The sequence below is a fragment of the Chiloscyllium plagiosum genome, chromosome 1, assembly GCF_004010195.1.
Source record: "Chiloscyllium plagiosum isolate BGI_BamShark_2017 chromosome 1, ASM401019v2, whole genome shotgun sequence".
NCBI classification, from domain to species: domain Eukaryota; kingdom Metazoa; phylum Chordata; class Chondrichthyes; order Orectolobiformes; family Hemiscylliidae; genus Chiloscyllium; species Chiloscyllium plagiosum.
The window spans coordinates 56,963,452-56,983,688 of record NC_057710.1 but is presented as its reverse complement, the minus strand read 5'-3'; the positions used below and the strand labels follow the sequence as shown (position 1 = coordinate 56,983,688).

The 20,237-nt window shown below is 41.2% G+C and overlaps 1 protein-coding gene across 5 annotated transcripts; it reads left to right on the top strand.

Annotated features, from left to right (window-relative positions):
- Positions 1–7,211: 7,211 nt before the first annotated feature.
- Positions 7,212–18,359, top strand: hint2 (histidine triad nucleotide binding protein 2). Of its 5 annotated transcripts, none has more exons than XM_043687016.1 (5): positions 7,228–7,460; positions 10,851–11,006; positions 12,170–12,274; positions 13,913–13,985; positions 18,149–18,359. In XM_043687016.1, exons 1-5 carry the CDS (start codon positions 7,353–7,355, stop codon positions 18,238–18,240), a joined length of 534 nt encoding a protein of 177 aa, XP_043542951.1. In that variant the 5' UTR covers positions 7,228–7,352; the 3' UTR covers positions 18,241–18,359. The 5 variants fall into 5 exon arrangements, with proteins under 5 accessions (XP_043542968.1, XP_043542951.1, XP_043542975.1 ...); XM_043687040.1 differs by lacking the exon at positions 7,228–7,460 and adding an exon at positions 7,594–7,707; XM_043687049.1 differs by lacking the exon at positions 7,228–7,460 and adding an exon at positions 7,714–7,850.
- Positions 18,360–20,237: the final 1,878 nt, after the last annotated feature.

The window sequence follows — 20,237 nt, the reverse complement described above, 5'->3', positions numbered from 1 at the left end:
GGTGGCTGAAAGAAGAGAACCAATACAGACTCAAAGCTGCCATCAGTATGGAACAACAGTCACAGCAGGAAATTACTGATGTTGGGAAGCTGTATGTAGAATGTGTAGAAAGAAGGGCATGTTGAATTAGCATGTTTGAAGAAGAAACTTAACATCCAAGTGCAGAAACTTGAGTAGGCGAGTACAAAAAGGGCATGGGAAAAGCCCACCCACTCAATCTGAAGAGGAGGTTCCGATACTGGGTCACTCCCTTAGTAAATATCAAACTTGTAAAAAATGGCGGTAGATATGAGCAGAATTTTCATTGAATTAAAAAAAAATTCCTTAAAAATTAAAAGTTTTTTTTAATCCACCTGTTCAAGGATGTTATTACACAGCTCTGGAACAGGTGGGACTTGAGCCCTGGCCTTTCGGTCTAGGATGAGGAGCACTACCACTGAGCCACAAGTGGGCCCATATTTTTATTAATCCGTCAATGTATCAGAAGCACCTGAGTCATATTGTGCTGCAACCCTCAAAAAATGTATTAAGAATGTGCACAACCGAAGTGATGCCTTTAAGGAATTGTATCAATGAGAATGTTTGGTTACCCTGAACACTTCTTAACACACTACCAAAGGAAAATTTCCAGTTTTATTAGGAAGAAAATCAAACTCATTGGGCTTAAGTAAATTGCTTGTCAGATGCAGAGACTGATCTATCAGAAATTCTAAGGAAACATACCATCGTTTTCAATAGGAATATGGGAAAGATCTCTGTCAAATTGAAAATCAAGCAAAATATTGCAAGGCTAGATCAATACTTTCAGCAATCAGACCAAAGATTGAGGCAGAAATCAATTCAAACAAGAAGTATGAGTTGAACCATGATGGTACTTTCCTAAGCCTTACAATTAATATGCTTGAAAAGATTCGCAATGTCCACTGAATCTGTGACATTGGTAACGCACAATCAAGAGCTCATCTGACAATTGCAGCCTTTTCTTTGACCTTCAAGTAAAAGTTTAAGGATGAAGAAGATGATACACCATCATGCAATGTGAAATTTGCAGATCAGATACAGTAGTGCAGTTGTATTAAGGACATACACAAGCGAAGTGATGCTTATAAGGAATTGTATCATTGAGAATGTTCAGTCACACAGTCCAGTCCAGCCTTTAATGCCAAATGAGCAATGAAGCAAAGAAGGATCTGAGATTGAGATGATTGTTGACAAACTTAAACCAAAGGATACTGGAAGGTATATTTGTACATTGGAAACTAACAAACTAGCGCCTCCTTGAAAGTTAATGCCCTTCCTGTATTTCTCAAACAAGTGCCTCAGAACAAGGAAGCTGGTGAAGCTATCACCATTACTCTATGTTGTGAGTTAACTAAGAGAAAGTGAGGATTGCAGATGCTTGAGAGTTAGATGTTGAAAAGTGTGGTGCTGGAAATGCACAGCAGGTCAGTCTGCATCTGAGGAGCAGGAGAGTCGACATTTCGGGCATAAGACATTCATCAGGAATGTTTATGAAGTCTGAGTTCACTAAGCCTGATTCTCCCATCCAGTGAGACAGCGAACTGTGGAGCTTCATCCTGAGGACAACTATGAAGTAAAGCAAGTGGGTTCTATTGCTGAACTATCAATCTGCAATCCAAAACAAGTGGGAGAATATACCTATGATTCAGATCAACAGACCACATATTCCCTTAAAGTGAAAGAAAAGCCAATGGCTTTCACAAAATCCTTGAGAGAGGGAGAGTTCTTGGTCCAAGTGACAAATATGAATTATTGAATGCTGAAAAATCACTGTTTTACAGCACATGACCTCAATAAAAGTGATGCTGCATTTATACAGTATATTTGTCTCATAGGCACTAGAGAGCAAGTGCTAGGGTCATGATCCAAGATATGAAAATGTAATCACAAGAGCACAGGGATTAAAGAAGGTGAAAATGGATGTTTTGAATGCATACTCTCACAAATGTATTGATGAATGTTACTGGACTGTAAATAGGCTGTTAGTGGCAGGCAATGAATGATTTGAGAAACCTACATAGTTTTTCTGTACAAGTGCTGACGTTTGGAGCTCTGACAAGTGATGCTCCACAGGTTTGCATTTCAGTTCAATTTAACTTGCTGTGGAGAATAGCAGTGGAGGTCACACTCTTTCCTGCAGAAAGAGAACATTATAGAAGTTATCCTGAGCAATTATCATGTACCTCCTAATAATTTCATTTGTTACCTGTATTAGTGCAGACCTGACCCCAGCCCACCCTTCAGCCAGAATTTAAAGCTTAGCATAGCACGAAGGGAAAAAACTATCCACAAGAATAAATGTAAAATCTTAAAACAGACTGGTGGTACCATTGTTGATAGGATGAGCATATGTATTCCTTCATTATTGCTGCTCTTAATTGAAAAGTGTTTTTTTAAAAAAGAGTTGATAACCAAAACAAATACTTTGATTGAACCGTGGGTAGATCAGGATTAGACTATTCAAGCTTGCTGTACCACCCAGTTGATCGTCCAGTTAGAGAGTCATAGAATCATAGAGATGTACAGCATGAAAACAGACCCTTCTGTCCAATCCGTCCATGCCAACCAGATATCCCAACCCAATCTAGTCCCACCTGCCAGCACCCGGCCCATATCCCTCCAAACCCTTCCTATTCATATACCCATCCAAATGCCTCTTAAATGATGCAATTATACCAGCCTCCACCACTACCTCTGTGAGCTCATTCCATACACGTACCACCCTCTGTGTGAAAAAATTGCCCAGTAGGTCTATTTTATATCTTTCCCCTCTCACCCTAAACCTATACCCTCTAGTTCTGGACTCCCCGACCCCAGGGAAAAGACTTTGCCTATTTACTCTATCCATACCCCTCATAATTTTGTAAACCTCTATAAGGTCACCCCTCAGCCTCTGAAACTCCAGGGAAAACAGCCTCAGCCTGTTCAGCCTCTCCCTATAACTCAAATCCTCTAACCCTGGCAACATCCTTGTAAATCTCTTTTGAACCCTTTCACAACATCTTTCGGATAGGAAGGAGACCAGAATTGCACGCAATATTCCAACAGTGGCCTAACCAATGTCCTGTACAGCGGCAACATGACCTCCCAACTTCTGTACTCAATACTCTGACCAATAAAGGAAAGTATACCAAATGCCTTCTTCACTATCCTATATACCTGTGACTCCACTTTCAAGGAACTATGAACCTGCACTCGAAGGTCTCTTTGTTCAGCAACACTCCGTAGGACCTTACCATTAAGTGTATAAGCCCTGCTAAGATTTTCTTTCCCAAAATGCAGCACCTTGCATTTATCACTCCATCTGCCACTTCTCAGACCATTGGCCCATCTGGTCCAGATCCTGTTGTAATCTGAGGTAACCCTCTTCGCTGTCCACTACACCTCCAATTTTTGGTGCCATCCTAACTGTACCTCTTGTGCTCGCATCCAAAGTATTTATGTAAATGACAAAAAATGGAGGGCCTAAGCACCGATCCTTGTGGCATTCCACTGATCACAGGCCTCCAGTTTGAAAAACAATCCTCCACCACCACCCTCTGTTTTCTACCTTTGAGCCAGTTCTGTATCCAAATGGCTAGTTCTCCCTGTATTCCGTGATATCTAACCTTGCTAATCAGTCTCCCATAGGGAACCTTGTCGAATGCCTTACTGAAGTCCATATAGATCACATCTACCGCTCTGCCCTCATCAATCCTCTTTGTTACTTCCTCAAAAAACTCAATCAAATTTGTGAGACATGATTTCCCACGCACAAAGCCATGTTGACTATCCCTAATCAGTCCTTGCCTTTCCAAATACATGTACATCCTGTCCCTCAGAATTCCCTCCAACAACTACATCAAGCTCACTGATGTATAGTTCCCTGGCTTGTCCTTACCACCCTTAAACGGTGGCACCACGTTAGCCAACCTCCAGTCTTCCGACACCTCACCTGTGACTATTGATGATACAAATATCTCAGCAAGAGGCCCAGCAATCACTTCTCTAGCTTCCCATGGAGTTCAAGGGTACACCTGATCAGGTCACTGGGATTTATCCACCTTTATCCGTTTCAAGACATCCAGCACATCCTCCTCTGTAATATGGACATTTTGCAAGATGTCAGCTTCTATCCCTGCAGTCTATATCTTACATATCCTTTTCCACAGTAAACACTGATGCAAAATACTCACTTAGTATCTCCCCCATTTTCTGCGGTTCCACACAAAGGCCGCCTTGCTGATCTTTGAGGAGCCCTGTTCTCTCCCTAGTTACCCTTTTGTCCTTAATGTATTTGTAAAACCTCTTTGGATTCTCCTTAATTCTATTTGCCAAAGCTATCTTATGTCCCCTTTTTGCCCTCCTGATTTCCCTCTTAAGCATACTCCTACTTCATTTATACTCTTCTAAGGATTCACTCGATCTATCCTGTCTATACCTTACATATGCTTCCTTCTTTTTTTTAACCAAACCCTCAATTTCTTCATTCATCCAGCATTTCCTATACCTACCAGCCTTTCCTTTCATCCTAACAGGAACATACTTTCTCTGGCTTCTCGTTGTCTCATTTGTGAAGGCTTCCCATTTTCCAGCCGTCTCTTTTCCTGCGAACATCTGCCCCCAATCAGCTTTCGAAAGTTCTTGCCTAATACTGTCAAAATTGGCCTTTCTCCAATTTAGAACTTCAACTTTTAGATCTGGTCTATCCTTTTCCATCATTATTTTAAATCTAATAGAATTATGGTCACTGGCCCCAAAGTCCTCCCCTACTGACGCCTCAGTCACCTGCCCTGCCTTATTTCCAAAGAGGTTTTGCACCTTCTCTAGTAGGTACATCCACATACTGAATCAGAAAATTGTCTTGTATGCATTTAACAAATTCCTCTCCATCGAAACCCTTAACACTATGGCAGTCCCAGTCGATGTTTGGAAAGTTAAAATCATAGGAGAAAGTGAGGACTGCAGATGCTGGAGATCAGAGCTGAAAATGTGTTGCTGGAAAAGCACAGCAGGTCAGGCAGCATCCAAGGAGCAGGAGAATCGACGTTTCGGGCATGAGCCCTTCTTCAGGAAAATCATAACCGCCTTATTATTCTTACAGATAGCTGAGATCTCCTTACAAGTTTATTTCTCAATTTCCCTCTGACTATTAGGAGGTCTATAATACAATCCCAATAAGGTGATCATCCCTTTCTTATTTCTCAGTTCCACCCAAATAACTTCCCTGGATGTATTTCCAGGCATATTCTCCCTCAGCACAGCTGTAATGCTATCCCTTATCAAAGATGCCATCCCCTCTTCCTTTCTTGCCTCCCTTTCTATCCTTCCTGTAGCATTTGTATCCTGGAACATTAAGCTGCCAGTCCTGCTCATCCCTGAGCCATGTTTTTGTAATTGCTATGATATCCCAGTCCCATGTTCCTAACCATGCCCTGAGTTCATCTGCCTTCCCTGTTTGGCCCCTTGCATTGAAATAAATGCAATTTAATTTATTAGTCCTACCTTGTCCCTGCCTACCCTGGTTTGACTCACTTCTGTTCTCAACTGTACCTGTCTCAGATTGATCTCTTTCCTCACGATCTTCCTGGGTGACACCCCCCCTCTTCCCCCCCCCCCCCCCTTACTAGTTTAAATCCTCCCGAGCAGCTCTAGCAAATTTTCCTGCCAGTATATTAGTCCCCTTTCAATTTAGATGCAATCTGTCCTTCTTGTACAGGTCACTTCTACCCCAAAAGAAATTCCAATGATCCAAAAGTGTCAATCTTTCTCCCATACACCAGCTCCTCAGCCATACATTCATCTGCTCTATCCTCCTATTCCTGCCCTCACTAGCTTGTAGCACTGGGAGTAATCCAGATATTACTACTCTCGAGGACCTACTTTTTAAATTTCTGCCTTTCTCCCTATAACCTCCCTTCAGAATCTCAACCTTTTTCCTTCCTATATTGTTGGTTCCAATGTGGACAATGACTTCTTGCTGGCCGCTGGCCCCTATCCCCTGTGAGAACATTCTGAACTCTCGCTGAGACATCCTTGCCTTGGGAGGTAAAGGTTCAGGTAGACCAGTGGTCTGTTGAGCGTGCTCTGCCATTCAGTACAATTACAGCTGAGCGTGATTTCAACTTTACTTTCCTGCCTTCAATTCTACCTTTCTGCACTGTATAAAAAAGAATGCTACAAGGAAGAAGTAATGATTTGAAGGTTTTCTATATTTTCTCTTTTGTCTCCGTAAGTTAAAACGCCCTCTGGGGCTCTCTAAAGAGATTTTTTTTCCAGTATAAGACTTTTGGAACTACTGTCAAACATGGCAAAAACCAAGTTGTACTCTGTGTCTTTTGTTTGGGAGAAATGCAGTAAGTCTTTTTCAAATGTACAGCATAAAGCTGCAAGACTGGTCATGGCAATTTTAGGGTCCTACTGGCAGCAACCTAAGCAATCATACGTGGCATCACAGACCAAAGCTATTTTCATTTGACATCCATTTTTGGAACTGACTGTATAGAAAGTTAAGGGGGGCTACTTAAACTGTTGTTAAAGAGAGCGTGGACATGAATGGCGGAATGGCCTCCTTATTTGCTGTACTGTTCTACAATTATTTTATTAATACTTGTAAAATACATTTTCACTCAGCAATATTTTAGCAATTGAAGTGTCTCAAAATACAGGTAACCCACACATCTGTGCTATTCTTTTTGCAAAGAATAAACTTTATTCATAATATATCTAACTAAACAATTCAAGTCAGACATTACAAAACATCGAACAAAAAAATCGCATTTCTCAAATGAGCACTATGTAATCTTAGATGCCTCAATTCAAATGCAAAATTGGAATATTTACCAAATATGAAAATAAACTATATACAGGACAATATAAGCTAAAAACGGTTTTTAAAAAGTCCGTTGGTACATGATGGCACAAAGAATAACTGGCGACTTTTCGCTACAATTGCTTCTGCAGCTGTTGGCTATGCTACAGTGCATCGGCCAGCATGTGGTCCTGAACTTTAGAATGTGCCAGTCTGTAAAACTCAGTTCAGGACAACTAGGTAGACCAAAGTGTTTCAGCCAAACTTAAGTGTTTTTCAGAAGGTTAATGGCCATCCGTGCCCAGGCATATTTGTGCTATATTATTGAGGGGCGGGGGACTTTAAAATCGGTTTTGTTCCGATCTACTTCATCTTCCTGGTCGTAAAATAGGAGTCCCTGCTACAGCTCACTCACTGTTTCAAACCACATGGTTAGAGCTAACCAACCAGAGGCTGTAATACAGAATATATTGTTGTTGTTGTTATTGAGAGGAAAGCATCTGAGTGCAGGGAGCCTGAGCTTTAACCTGTGTGAGAGACGATGAGCAGACTGTTAGCATTGAGGCTGCCCAGGCGCTTTTCAGAGCCGGACTTTGTGTGTGTGAGGCGGGCGCTGCTGGAGAGAGGACTCGGCGGCAGCTGGAAGCAGGTACGGAACAAAGGCCTCGTGTTTACAAAAAAGGGGCGGCTTTGATTGACAGCTACTCCGACCACTCACCAGTCAAACAGAGCTGTCCATCACAGTGCGAGGGCCAATGAGAATGCAGCGTTTCCTCCTTCTCCAGGGGTGCAATGGACTGCAGCTCAGATTTTAACATCCTGAAGCCGAGGGGAAGCAGAGCTCATTGCTGACCTGAGTTCCTTCCCAGTGGATAGGCACCTGCTGATTGTTATTTGTGAGCAGAAATTCAATGTCAGTCGGGGTGGTTTCATTTTTGATGCTCAAGTCGAAATCAAACCTTCAGAGGGTAGACGGTGACTGAACAGACGTTGGAAACAGAACTTGCAACGAAACTAAAACAAAGCATAAAGTTAACAGGTTGGGCAGCACTTGAGGGGAGAGAAATACAGTTCACATTTTGAGTCCAGTATGATTTGGAGATACCGGTGTTGGACTGGGGTGTACAAAGTTAAATATCACACAACACCAAGTTATAGTCCAACAGGTTTAATTGGAAGCACACTAGCTTTCGGAGCGACGCTCCTTCATCAGGTGATTGTGGAGGGCTCGATCGTAACACAGAATTTATAGCAAAAATTTGCAGTGTGATGTAACTGAAATTATACATTGAAAAATTTGATTGTCTGTTAAGCCTTTCATCTGTTAGAATACAGTGATAGTTTCACTTCTTTCATGTGTAAATCGCAAAACCCTTTTTTGTAAAGTTGCATTCTCGGGTTAGCTGTTAACAATGGTGATAGCTAGACAATATGTTGAAGGTGTTAGCCCCTTGTGTTCTCTATGACCTGATGTTTAGATTGATTCTAATCTAAAAAGTGAGATAACAGAGTTTTACATAAATTCATGCAGATTTTGAGTTCAGAGTTCTACATCAATGTATGCAGTTTTTGAGCAAAGTGCAATGTAACTCTGCAAGTACAAATTCACCACACAAAATATGTGTGCATGTGAGTCTTTGTCTGTCTGTGTGTGTGTGTCTGTCTGGGGTGGGGGTTGTGAGTGTGAGAAAGTGTGTGTGTGTAGTGAGTGCAGAGTGTCTTAAGCCTGTGAGGGGGTGCATGTGTGGGAGTGTGTGTGTGTCTATAAGGGTGTGTGTGGGTGTCTGTGTGCGCGTCTGTGTGTACCTGTGTCCGTGTGTATGTGAGAGTGTGTGTGTGTAGCAATATGTGTGTGTTTAGTGCAAATGGTGATCACCTGTAATGTGACATGAACCCAAGGTCCTGGTTGAGGCCCTCCCTATGGGTACCGAACTTAGCTATCAGCCTCTGCTCGGCCACTTTCCTTTGCTGCCTGTCCCGAAGTCCACCTTGGAGGATGGTCACCCGAAGGTCCGAGACTGAATGTCCTGGACCACACATGCACCCCCTCACAGGCTTAAGACACTCTGCACTCACTACACACACACACTTTCTCACACTCACAACCCCCACCTCAGACAGACACACACACACAGACAGACAAAGACCCACATGCACACATATTTTGTGTGGTGAATTTGTACCTGCAGAGTTACATTGCACTTTGCTCAAAAACTGCATACATTCATGTAGAACTCTGAACTCAAAAACTGCATGAATTTATGTAAAACTCTGATTCTAATCTAAAAAGTGAGATAACAATCTAAACATCAGGTTATAGACAGAGGACACAGGGGGTTAACACCTTCAACATATTGTCTAGCTATCACCATTGTTCACAGCTAACCCGAGAATGCAACTTTTAAAAAAAAAGGTTTTGTGATTTACACCTGAAAGAAGTGAAAGTATCACTGTATTCTAACAGATGAAAGGCTTAACAGACAATCAATTTTTCAATGTATAATTTCAGTTACATCACACTGCAAATTTTTGCTATAAATTCTGTGTTACGATCGAGCCCTCCATGAAGGAGCGTCGCTCCGAAAGCTAGTGTGCTTCCAATTAAACCTGTTGGACTATAACCTGGTGTTGTGTGATTTTTAACTGAGTCCAGTATGGCTGCTTCAGAATTGAAAGAAGCTGGAAAATTGTGGTTTCAGGGCGGTGACGTTGTGCTAGATGCTGCTGCTCGCAAGTTCTAGGTGTGAGAAACAGAACTCACTCATAAATCAGCCTTGGAAACAAGAACAATTTATTACAGCCTTGTAAATACCGGACGCTTCTGCAATCAAGCAGAAATGCCCGTGAAAACAGAGCATGTAAGCAATCTTATTCATTTACAAGTTGCGGAATCATGCCTCCCTTTTCCCATCTTATCATAAGCCGATTACCTCACTTGTTTTTTTCTCTCTCAGTTATTTTCTTATCTGGCCATCCTGCTGTCCTTGTATGTCTGCATTCTTTGTTCCTTGTTTATTACAGCTTGTTCTTTTATCTAGTTTCTCTTATACTATAAGCTTTATTGTGAAATGCCCCTGCTGCTTCTTTTTGTGGTCAACTACAACACTTTAAAGTTATTTCCTAGCTTAAAAGTATTTTCTTTAAAAGACCCTCTATATTCATTAAACTGTTAGCCATAAGTATGCTACATGCTACAAGAATTCCGTGACTGTTTGTATAATGTCCCCCCCCCACCTGCAGAAACTACATTTCTAACCTCCCACATAGGTTTCTTCAGCACTTGTTTCTGTAACTGAATGTTTTGTCCCAGCTACTGAATCTGCTCCTCCTTGGTAACTGTTCAAGGCTGATCCAATTTATAAATAACCTTAGTTTTGTATCAGACCTCAAGATGACCTTCCAATCACTCATGTTATTAAGATTGTGTATTCAACACATAGAAAAGTACAGCACACAGAACAGGCCCTTTGGCCTACGATGTGTGCTGAGGTTTAATCCTAATGTAAAATATAATAACTCAACCTGCACACCCCTTGACTCACCACATGATCCAGTTCAATCATTGCTTCAGCTCAGGTGCTGATAATATCCTCAACTACTTTTTTTTTTCATTCATTCATTCATTCATTCATTCATGGGATCAGGGTGTAACTGACTGGCCCAGTGTTTATTGCCTATCCATTACTCACCTTTGAGACTTTCTTCCCGTTGTCTTGACTATTCCAACATATTCTTGGCTGGCCTTCCCCACTCTTATCCTGTATAACTTGAGGTCATTCAAACCTCTGCTGCCATGTCCTAACTCCCATCAAGACCCATTTACCCATCCACCACTCCTGTGCTCACTGACCTTCATCAGCTCCCTGTTAAGCAACACCCAGGTTCTGAAGAACAAGAATAAAATAATAATAGCACCCATGAAAACTGCAAATGTTAAACCATGGAATGAATATTGTGGGGAAGCTGTCGGCAAAGATTACACACAGAGTGACTGCAGCAATGTATACATACTAAACTCTGACTTCTCTTTCAATTTTAGAAAGACTGTTGTTTATCTAAAATCAATGGCATGGATGTTCCCAAAGCAACATTGGCTGACTATGCAAATAAGAAATACGGAAACCAGCCACCTTCATTATTCTCAAAAATTATTGATAAGTCACTTCCAGCTGACATTATATATGAAGATGATCAGGTATATTTACTCTACTGAATGCCATTTCACTTGTAATAAAAGCCTCCTGGAGTGGACTTCTTTCCACAAATTATGGATGTTTTATAATACAAAGGAAGATGTCTTGTGAAATTTTCAGGATGTCCCAGTGAATCACTTTACAATTGAGTCCTTTCTATGTAGACAAATTGGTGAATTAAATGTCATAGGTAATTAGAGAATGCTGGAAATGCTCCACAAGCCTGACAACATCTGTGAAAACAAAATGAAGATTAACTGGTTGAATATTGCTAATAATGTGCCGATCCTGTTATCAGGATCATCTTTGTTGGGGTCTCAAATCGACTGTTGAGAAATCTGATATAATCTTCCTGGAGGCAGACAGTTAGCAATTCACTTCCAAGAACCCAGTCTAATTTGAGATTCCAGCAGTGAGAATTCCAAGCAGTCTGCCCTCTGTGGAGGACTGGCTTTGCAGTGTGGGTAATGCTTGGTCAGGACCAGCAACTTCAGTGAGACGGAAGCAGCAACTAATTGAGCAGGGCAAGAGTTAGGAAACACAACAGTCTCTGCGAAGTGGTTGCTGCTTGGGATTAGTTCCTTTTAATAAATTACTGATGGCAAAAAAATATGAATCCTCAGTTGGGTCAGAGCTTGGACCTACTGTGAACCATCCACTTCTGTGCTCCTGACACAGCATAGGTCATGTCTAATGCTGGAAATGTGCAAACCCCACACAGACAGTGGCCTGAGGTGGAAAATCGAACCCAGGTCATTGGCGCTGTGAGATAGCAGTGCTAACCACTGAGCCACTGTGCCACCCTAGAAGCACATCAGCAGGATTGGCAGATCATTGTCATGAAACTATATTTCTGTGCACAACTACCTCACTAGCCGAGTATTGCTAGCATTTGCAGATTGTATTTCAGATCACTAGCATTTGCAGTGTTTTGTTTTCACCTAGAGTTATTACTGCGGGTACTGTACTCCTTATTCCATTGTGATAAATTATTTCACTGTGTTAGAATCAAACTATTTTGATCATGTAAGAAAACAAGTGCTTAAGCTTTCTTCCCCCTTAGGACCAAAAGGTGGGGAAGAGGAACTTGATTTTAAATTGCCCCTTTATTTTTCTTGATGTTGATTTTTATGCTACTGTTTGTTGACTTTGTTCTTCTCTACAGTGCCTGTCTTTCAGAGATGTAAATCCTCAGGCTCCAGTTCATTTCCTTGTGATACCCAAAATCCCTATCCCACGAATCAGTGAGGTAGCAGATGATGACAAAGAGGTAGGGAAAGATGGTTAATATATGTAGAATATAATACTGTTACGGTTTGTTGATAAGTGGAAACATTTCAGACCAGAACAGTTTGATCCCTGATCTGTGCTGCACTAGCTTATCTCTACAAAAGCTGGTACACTTGGCCTTAAAGTGAGTCTGTGTAGGAATAATTGGCTAGGGTTTCTATTTCCAGAATTACCCATCAAATTCAGATACCTGCATGATCCCAGTGAGGACTACTGCAAGGTTGAATATTGAGAGGCATCCACCAAGCTTACGTTTGTGCTTACAATGTATACTGCAGTTGAACAGGTTGTGATAGGCCTGCAGACACTCAACCGAGGATTACACATGAAGAATTGGGCACGGTAATGGAAGGTTTCTTATGCCTATCTGAAGTTATTGTAGCACATTTCAGAAGGGCAGAACGTGAGAACTGTTGCCAACAATGTAATTAATTGTAAATGTTGTTTCAGCTGTACTTTGTGATAGCCAAAAGGAATGGTTTACGTAAGCACAGAAATCTTGTGATTGTTTTCAAGTATCTACTGCCATTAAACATTTGAAAATTGAGTCTCAGTTCACATTAAGTCCTATTTATCAACCTTATGCTCAGTAACCTGTCTTGGCTTTCAGTGTTGCAACCTCTTTGCATTAAATTTCACATAATTATCTTGAAACCTTCCATTTCCTGCGCTCCAAACCCATCCTCTTTCCTACCCCAAACCTTTGAGCCTCCCTTTCACTGCAGCTTTTTCAAGCCCTAATAACTTTTAGAATATCCGGATTCCTCCTGTACATCTTTCAGTTGCCTAGGTGCTAGGCTGTGAAATGTCCATATTAAACTTCTCCGTCTCTCCCTCACTTTTTACCTTCAGGGCACATCGTTGACCAAGCTTTAGGTGATCCATTCGTACATCTCCTTATGTGGCTCAATGTCAAGTTTTGCTTGGTAGCAAAGGACTTTGAAATGTTTTGACAGCTTAACGTGTTGAAAGATTATAGGGAGCTGGCCGATGAATGGACTTGAGGCCAAAATGAGATCAGCCATGGTCGTATTTAAGAGTGGAGCAGGTTCAAAAGGGTGAATTGCCTACTCCTTCTCCTAGTTCTTATGTTCCTAAAGGCATTGTATATTGTTCAAAGTAAAGAGTATTGTCAGAAGTTTGTGTAGGTTTGCTTACAGCAGAAAGGACAGGCTGTAGCAGTGAAATAAATTAGTTATTTTATAGTAATAGAGATGTACAGCACAGAAACAGACCCTTCAGTCCATCTCGTCCATGCCGACCAGATATCCCAACCCAATCTAGTCCCACCTGCCAGCACCCGGCCCATATCCCTCCAAACCCTTCCTATTCATATACCCATCCAGATGCCTTTTAAATGTTGCAATTGTGCTAGCCTCCACTACTTTCTCTGGCAGCACATTCCACACACGTACCACCCTCTGCCTGAAAATGTTGTCCCTTAGGTCTCTTTTATATCTTTCCCCTCTTGCTCTAAACCTATCCCCTCTAGTTCTAGATTCTCCCACCCCAGGGAAAAGACTTTGTCTGTTATCAAATGTTAAAATCTGTATGAATTTAACCAGTGGGCGATGTTTTTCCTATGATATAAAGTTGATTATCCTTGTTGTGCAAACAGCTGTTGGGGCATCTACTGATAGTGGCTAAAAACCTTGCAAAGAAAGAAGGGCTCGCAGACGGGTACAGAATGGGTAAGTCTACTTTATGAATAAATCAAAATGTTTCTTCAAGGAATGGAGGATATAATATTTTTCAAATATCTGATGTAGTAAACTTAATAGTTTTACAGAATTCCATTTTGGCCACAAGATAGGGACAGGTACATAATTTTATCTATTGTTCATTAATCTGTCCAGAAAGTAAGATAAGCTGTTTTAAATGGAAACTGCACCTACAGGCATACACACACACCCCCACAGAAAGATGTAGATCAGTGGCAGCTGGTACAGGCGAGTAGTAAAGGGTACGTTTTGGTAATTAGTGATTTGTTAAAACTGTAAGATTTGTAACACTCAGAAGAACTTGTTGAATTTGTTTTCATTAATGCGTTACCAGCTTTCATGAACATTGCACTTTGTACAGGCAGTCAGTTAGTTATACCTCCTAAAGTATACACAGATAACAAACTGGGAAATTCTCTCTCTTTCTCTCTCTCTTCCCTCCTCCCTGCTTATTTTCACCATACTTGTCATTTAGGAGGATATGGGTCAGAATGGCACTCTGTCATTGAGTGTTGATTTTGTGATTCAGTCTATTAAAACATTTACTTTGAAACACTTTCTTGGAAATAAATAACTAATTTTTCTATAAATGCAGAAATTGTATCCTATTCCGTCATTAGCGTTTTAGATTATAAAATTAGAAAATTAAGGTTGTGATTCCTCAGTATGAATAACATCACTGTTGTAAGTGTGGGCTGGATTATACTCTAGGGGCTCTCGCGTAAGCATCAAGACCAAGACAGTTTCCTCCTTGCTAGCTCACTCTGCTTTAATATTTTGAGTGGCTGCCATTTAATTAATATAAGGTGGGACTTCCATCTGGCCAATTGGGCTGAAAACAAATTCCACACAGACTCCAATAGAAGAAATAGAGGATATATCGCTGGTGAACAAACGGACCTGCCATAAGTTAAGTGTTAGGGGTTTTCTTTGTTTTACATAAATGTTGGGATTATACGTTCTGAAAATGAAATCCTCGGTGTCCTTGCGTTTAGCATAATGTTATGGGGGCCTTTATCCATCATTATCAGTGTATGGATTGGAGGTAAAAAAAACTTCTGTCTGGGGGCCTCCGGGTCTAGCTTGCTTGGAGGAAGTGAGGGCTTCAGATGCTGGAGAGTCAGTTGATAAAGCGTGGTGCTGCAAAAAGCACAGCAGGTCAGGCTGCATCTGAGGAGCAAGAGAGATGACGTTTTGGGCATAACCCTTCCTCGGAGATAAATACGGGGATGGGACTAGGAAAAAGGTAGATGGGATGGTGAGAGGTAGGCGAAGGTAGGAGGTGATACGGAGGGCAGTTTAAAACAAAGTTCCAAATTACTGTTTGGATTACATTATTAATCCAGTTAGACTGTCTCTTATGCTGACATGTGTTGTATACCCAGAGGTTGTGGATTTATTTTTTTGTTAGCTGTTAACTCACAGATAAATGATATAAGCAAAACAGAACACAGCTTTATGAACAAGTTTTTGCCCCAATATTTCCTTTTCCTTTGAGTGTTTGACTGTATTCCAGGAGCAGTTATCAAGACAACTGACGATAGGATTAGGTTACAATGCAGTGTCCCATTGTTGATATCTGACACATTGTTGTTGATCAGCACGTTATACTGGCTTCTCTTATACATGGACAATAGTGAATGGGTAACAAAGGGCTGATTTAATCTATAAATGTAGATTCCAGCACAAGTCATTTCCTCGAGAAAAGTATTGGAGGGAAACTCCTTTTGGTTCACAAAATGTTACTGGAGAAACAAAGTACAACTAACACAAATGACCGCTTCACAGACATGAAATAGATCTAAATAAGAGCGCATGGTGTTAGGGGTAAAGTACTGACATGAATAGTGAACTGGCTGACTGGTAGAGGGAAAAGAGTGAAGATAAAGGGGCCTTTTGCAGATGGCAGCCAGTGACCGGTGGAGTTTCACAGGAGTCTTTGTTGGGACCACAACTCCTCCGATTATACATTAACGATCTGGATGAAGGAATCCAGAACATTGTTGCTAAGTTTGCAGATGACACAAAGATAGCTGGAGGGACAGGTAGTGCAGGAGGCTGCAAAGGACTTGGAAAGACTAGGAGAGTGGGCAAAGAAGTGACAAACAGAATACATTATGGAAAAGTGTCACGTTATGTACTTTGGTTGGAAGGATAGAGGTGTAAACTGTTTTCTAAATGGGGCAAGGCCATTTAGGAACCTGAAGAACAAAGGGACTTGGGACTCCTCCTTCAGGTTTTTCTTAAAGTTAACATGCAGGTTCATTTGGCAGTCAGGAAGGCAAATGAAAAAGTAGCATTCATTTCAAGAGGGCTAGATTACAAGAGCAGAGATGTACTGCTGAGGCTGTATAAAGTTCTAGTCAGACCACATTTAGAATATTGTGAGCAGTTTTGGGCCCCGTATCAAGGAGGGATGCACAGACAGTGGAGGGAGTCTAGAAGAGGTCCCCAAGAATGATTCCAGGATGAAGGGCTTGTCATATAAGGAGCAGTTGAGGACTCTGAGTCTGTACTTAAGCGTTTAGAAGGGTGAGGGGTGGCCCTGATTGAAATTTCCAAAATACTAAGAGGCCAGGATATGGTGGATGTGGAGACAAGGACCCGAAGCGCAACCTTAAAATGAAGGGACAATCCTTTAGAATTGAGATGAGGAATTTCTTCAACCAGAGGGTGGTGAATCTGAACAACTCATTGCCACAGACTGATGCAGAGGCCAAGTAATTGAGGTGTATTTAAGACAGAGAGGTTCTTGATTGGTAAAGAGATCCAAGGTTATGGGGAAAAGGCAGGATAATGGGGTTGAGAAACATATCAGCCACGATCAAATGGCGGAACAGACCTGATAGGTTGAATGCTGAAACTTTATTGCTGGAACAGCACAGCAGGTCAGGCAGCATCTAGGGAACAGAAGATTCGACGTTTCGGGCACATGCCCTTCTTCAGGAATGCCCTTCCTGAAGAAGGGCATGTGCCCGAAACGTCGAATCTTCTGTTCCCTAGATGCTGCCTGACCTGCTGTGCTGTTCCAGCAATAAAGTTTCAGCTTTGATCTCCAGCGTCTGCAGACCTCACTTTCTCCTGATAGGTTGAATGGCCTAGTTCTTCTGTATATTTAAATCATACACTACAATCAATAAGTGTCACTCAATGGGAGGCATGTGCTTTTCAGCCAACCCTCTCCTCCCTCTCCCTCCCCTCCCCACTGATGCCAGATACCTTGATTTGCATCCAAGTGATGGACAACAACGAATATCTCTCTTTCCTGACAATGCTGTTACAAAGCTAGTTTTTTTTTCTAAAAGGTGTTCCTTTTCTCAAGGGTACTGTGTCCTTGATTTTTTTTTTCTGAGGGGTCATAAAACAGTCCGGGCTCTGAAGTGGCTGGGTGGTACAGAGATGAAAAGGGTATTGGGAGGCCTTTTTGTTTATACCTCAGCAGATGAAACTTTAGGCCACAGCTTTCATGTTTTAGAAGTAACCTGTAGAATGAAAGGAGAGTGGTCAGTCCTGGAAACTAAATTCTTGTTAGTTGATTCAGTGCAGCACTGGGGTGTGTGGAAACTCTCTCTCCTTCTGCCCTTCTAACTCGGACCTGTAAGTCTTTATCTCATTTTTGCTCTATTTAAGGGGTTTGTTTACTGGAACTGTTGCATGTATTTTTCGGAACAGCGTAATTAAATCTAGTTTGTGTAGACTGAGTTCTATGGGTATTGCATATTCTGTCTGTTTCATTCTGTAATTTTGTAAATAAATTGTTGTCTGTTTTAACTTACTCTGGGTAATTTTCACTGTACACTTACCAAAACAAATTGCAAAGTTACAGTCTGGGCTGCCTGCTCAAGAATGTTTTGAGTGGTGTAGTCTAGTCCATAACAATGCCAGCAGAGTTTTCTAGGAGGCTTTCAGGAGAGACGTGAATCTCATTTCATTCTAAAGTTCCAGGGTTCATGGATGTCAAAGGCTCATTAATGAGCCTAATAAACATCCGCCACTGAAAGGCAAGATGCTCATATGGGACAGTTTTAATTGAGGGCATTAACCACAATGATGGATGCCTGAAGCATGTGCTGTAGTCATATTTTCCCAACACTACCTTTTTCTTAAAGCAAATTCTTTTTGTTGTTTGTTAGTGATTAACGACGGGAAGAATGGAGCGCAGTCTGTTTACCACCTACACATCCACGTGATTGGAGGACGTCAGATGAGGTGGCCACCTGGTTAGAAGCATATGGGATAGACTGTCTGTCTATCATTGAGTCCTGAATTTGTGTTTCATTCTATTAAAACATTTATTTTGAAACACTTACTTGGAAATAAATAACCAATTTTTCTACAAATGCAGAAATTGTATCCTGCTTTGTCATTATTGAATTCTGGACTATAAAATTTGAAAACTAAGGTTGTGATTCCTCAGTATGTGTAACGTCACTGTTGTAAGTGTGGGCTGGGTTATACTCTGTGGGCTGTAGTGTGAGCATCAAGATCAAGCCAGTTTCCACTTTGCCGGCTTGCTCTGCTTCAAAATTTTGGGTGACTGCCCTTTAATTAATATGAGGTGGGAGGGTTGCACATACAACCCTATCTTCCTCTCTTTACCACTGTCCATCCAGCACATCATAGAAAGGTAGAAGAGAACTCAGACCTCATTCTGGGCCAGCATTTGTTGCTCATCCCAAATGAAAAGGTGGTTTAACAGTTGGTATTGAGCTGTTTTCTTGAACCACTGCATTCGTTTGTTGCAGGTTCAGGGGCACAATCCTTTATCTAAAATTCTCAGGACCAGCTGGTTGTCGGAATTCTGAAATTTTTGAATTTCAGAATAAGTGAGAGTTTGATAGTGAAATTTTAAAAAATCTTACTGGAGGAGCAGACTCACTGAGTAAAACGGGGTCTTGAGACAGAATTGAGGCCTGCTGGTGCTGGGTCACGCCCCTTCCCCCCCACGTCACATCTGAGTGACATGCAACAAGTGGGTGTCGACTTGGATTAACTGTTTGCACACCAAACAAACTTGTTAATGAAAAAAAAATTCACAAAAAAGACCTTTGGACTTTGGAGCTTTTCGAATTTTGACATTTCTGATAAAGGATTGTCTACTTGTACAACAACATGTTATTCAAGTGGAAGTTCCAACATATTGACCCAGTGACAGCGATAGAATGGCATAATATATCCAAACCAGGATGGTGGTAGCTTGGAGGGGATCTTGAGGCTGATGGTGTTCTCATGTATCACCTGTCTTTCTAGATGTAGTGAGCATGGGTTTGGAAAGTTCTATCTAAGCAGCCTTGGTGAATTTTTGCAGTGCATCTTGTTTCTCTGCTTATCCTTCAAAGTTCTGGATAATCATTTTATTGTAACATTCTAATGAGACACTGATTTTATTTCTATCTTTTATCTATCCACTAATTCTCTCAACTGAGCTTTAGTTAAATGTTTCAAATAATCCACCAATAAATTCAAATATTCCGCTTAGAAAAGTCTTCACAATAGTCAAAGCAATTTAAAGATTCCAACCCATGTAATGTACTTCATTGCAACTCCTTTACTTTTGCTAGTACCTTCACTTGTTTGCTCATAAGAACCTCAAATTCAAGGATTTCTGACAAGCTCAAACTTTGTTACAATCCCAACTGGTGTTAATACTGGTCAAGTCAGATCCTTGATTGAAAACTGGATTGATAACCACTAACTTCGAAATTTTTTTAACCGTGGAGCTCTTACTGAACACATTATGAAAGTCTGTAAGACTACTTTTAGTACGAAGAATAAAACATGAAAAAAACATGAACAATAATATACTAGAGCAGTGGTCTCCAACCTTTTTAAGTGTAAGGTCACTTTTGAAATTTATTTACAACCCAGGATCAAATGCTAAGAAATCACTACCACCACCACCTTCCCCCTGATTGATTGATTGTTTACCTCCTTCAGTTAATGAATTTATGAATCAGTACAGCTTCATGTTGAAGGCTCCTTGCAGGAAGCTAAGAGTGTCAAGGACACAGTATATATTCTATGCATAGGCTTCAACATCCATCATCAAGAGTGGCTTGGCAGCATCACTACTGACAAAGCTGATCTTGTCCCAAAACCTGCTAGATTGTATTTGTTGCAGGTGGTGAAGGAACCAATAAGAGGGAAAAATTCAGTTGACTTCTTTCTCGTTATTCTGCACTGTCAATAGGCCACTCAGTAGGAGTGACCACAGCACAGTCC

Bases quoted from the DNA above. Each gene is read 5' to 3' on its own strand.
- hint2 (XM_043687016.1), top strand. From the start codon at position 7,353: ATGAGCAGACTGTTAGCATTGAGGCTGCCCAGGCGCTTTTCAGAGCCG. The intron at 11,007-12,169 runs GTATATTTACTC...TCTTCTCTACAG, and splicing joins TTATATATGAAGATGATCAG to TGCCTGTCTTTCAGAGATGT. The intron at 12,275-13,912 runs GTAGGGAAAGAT...TTGTGCAAACAG, and splicing joins TAGCAGATGATGACAAAGAG to CTGTTGGGGCATCTACTGAT.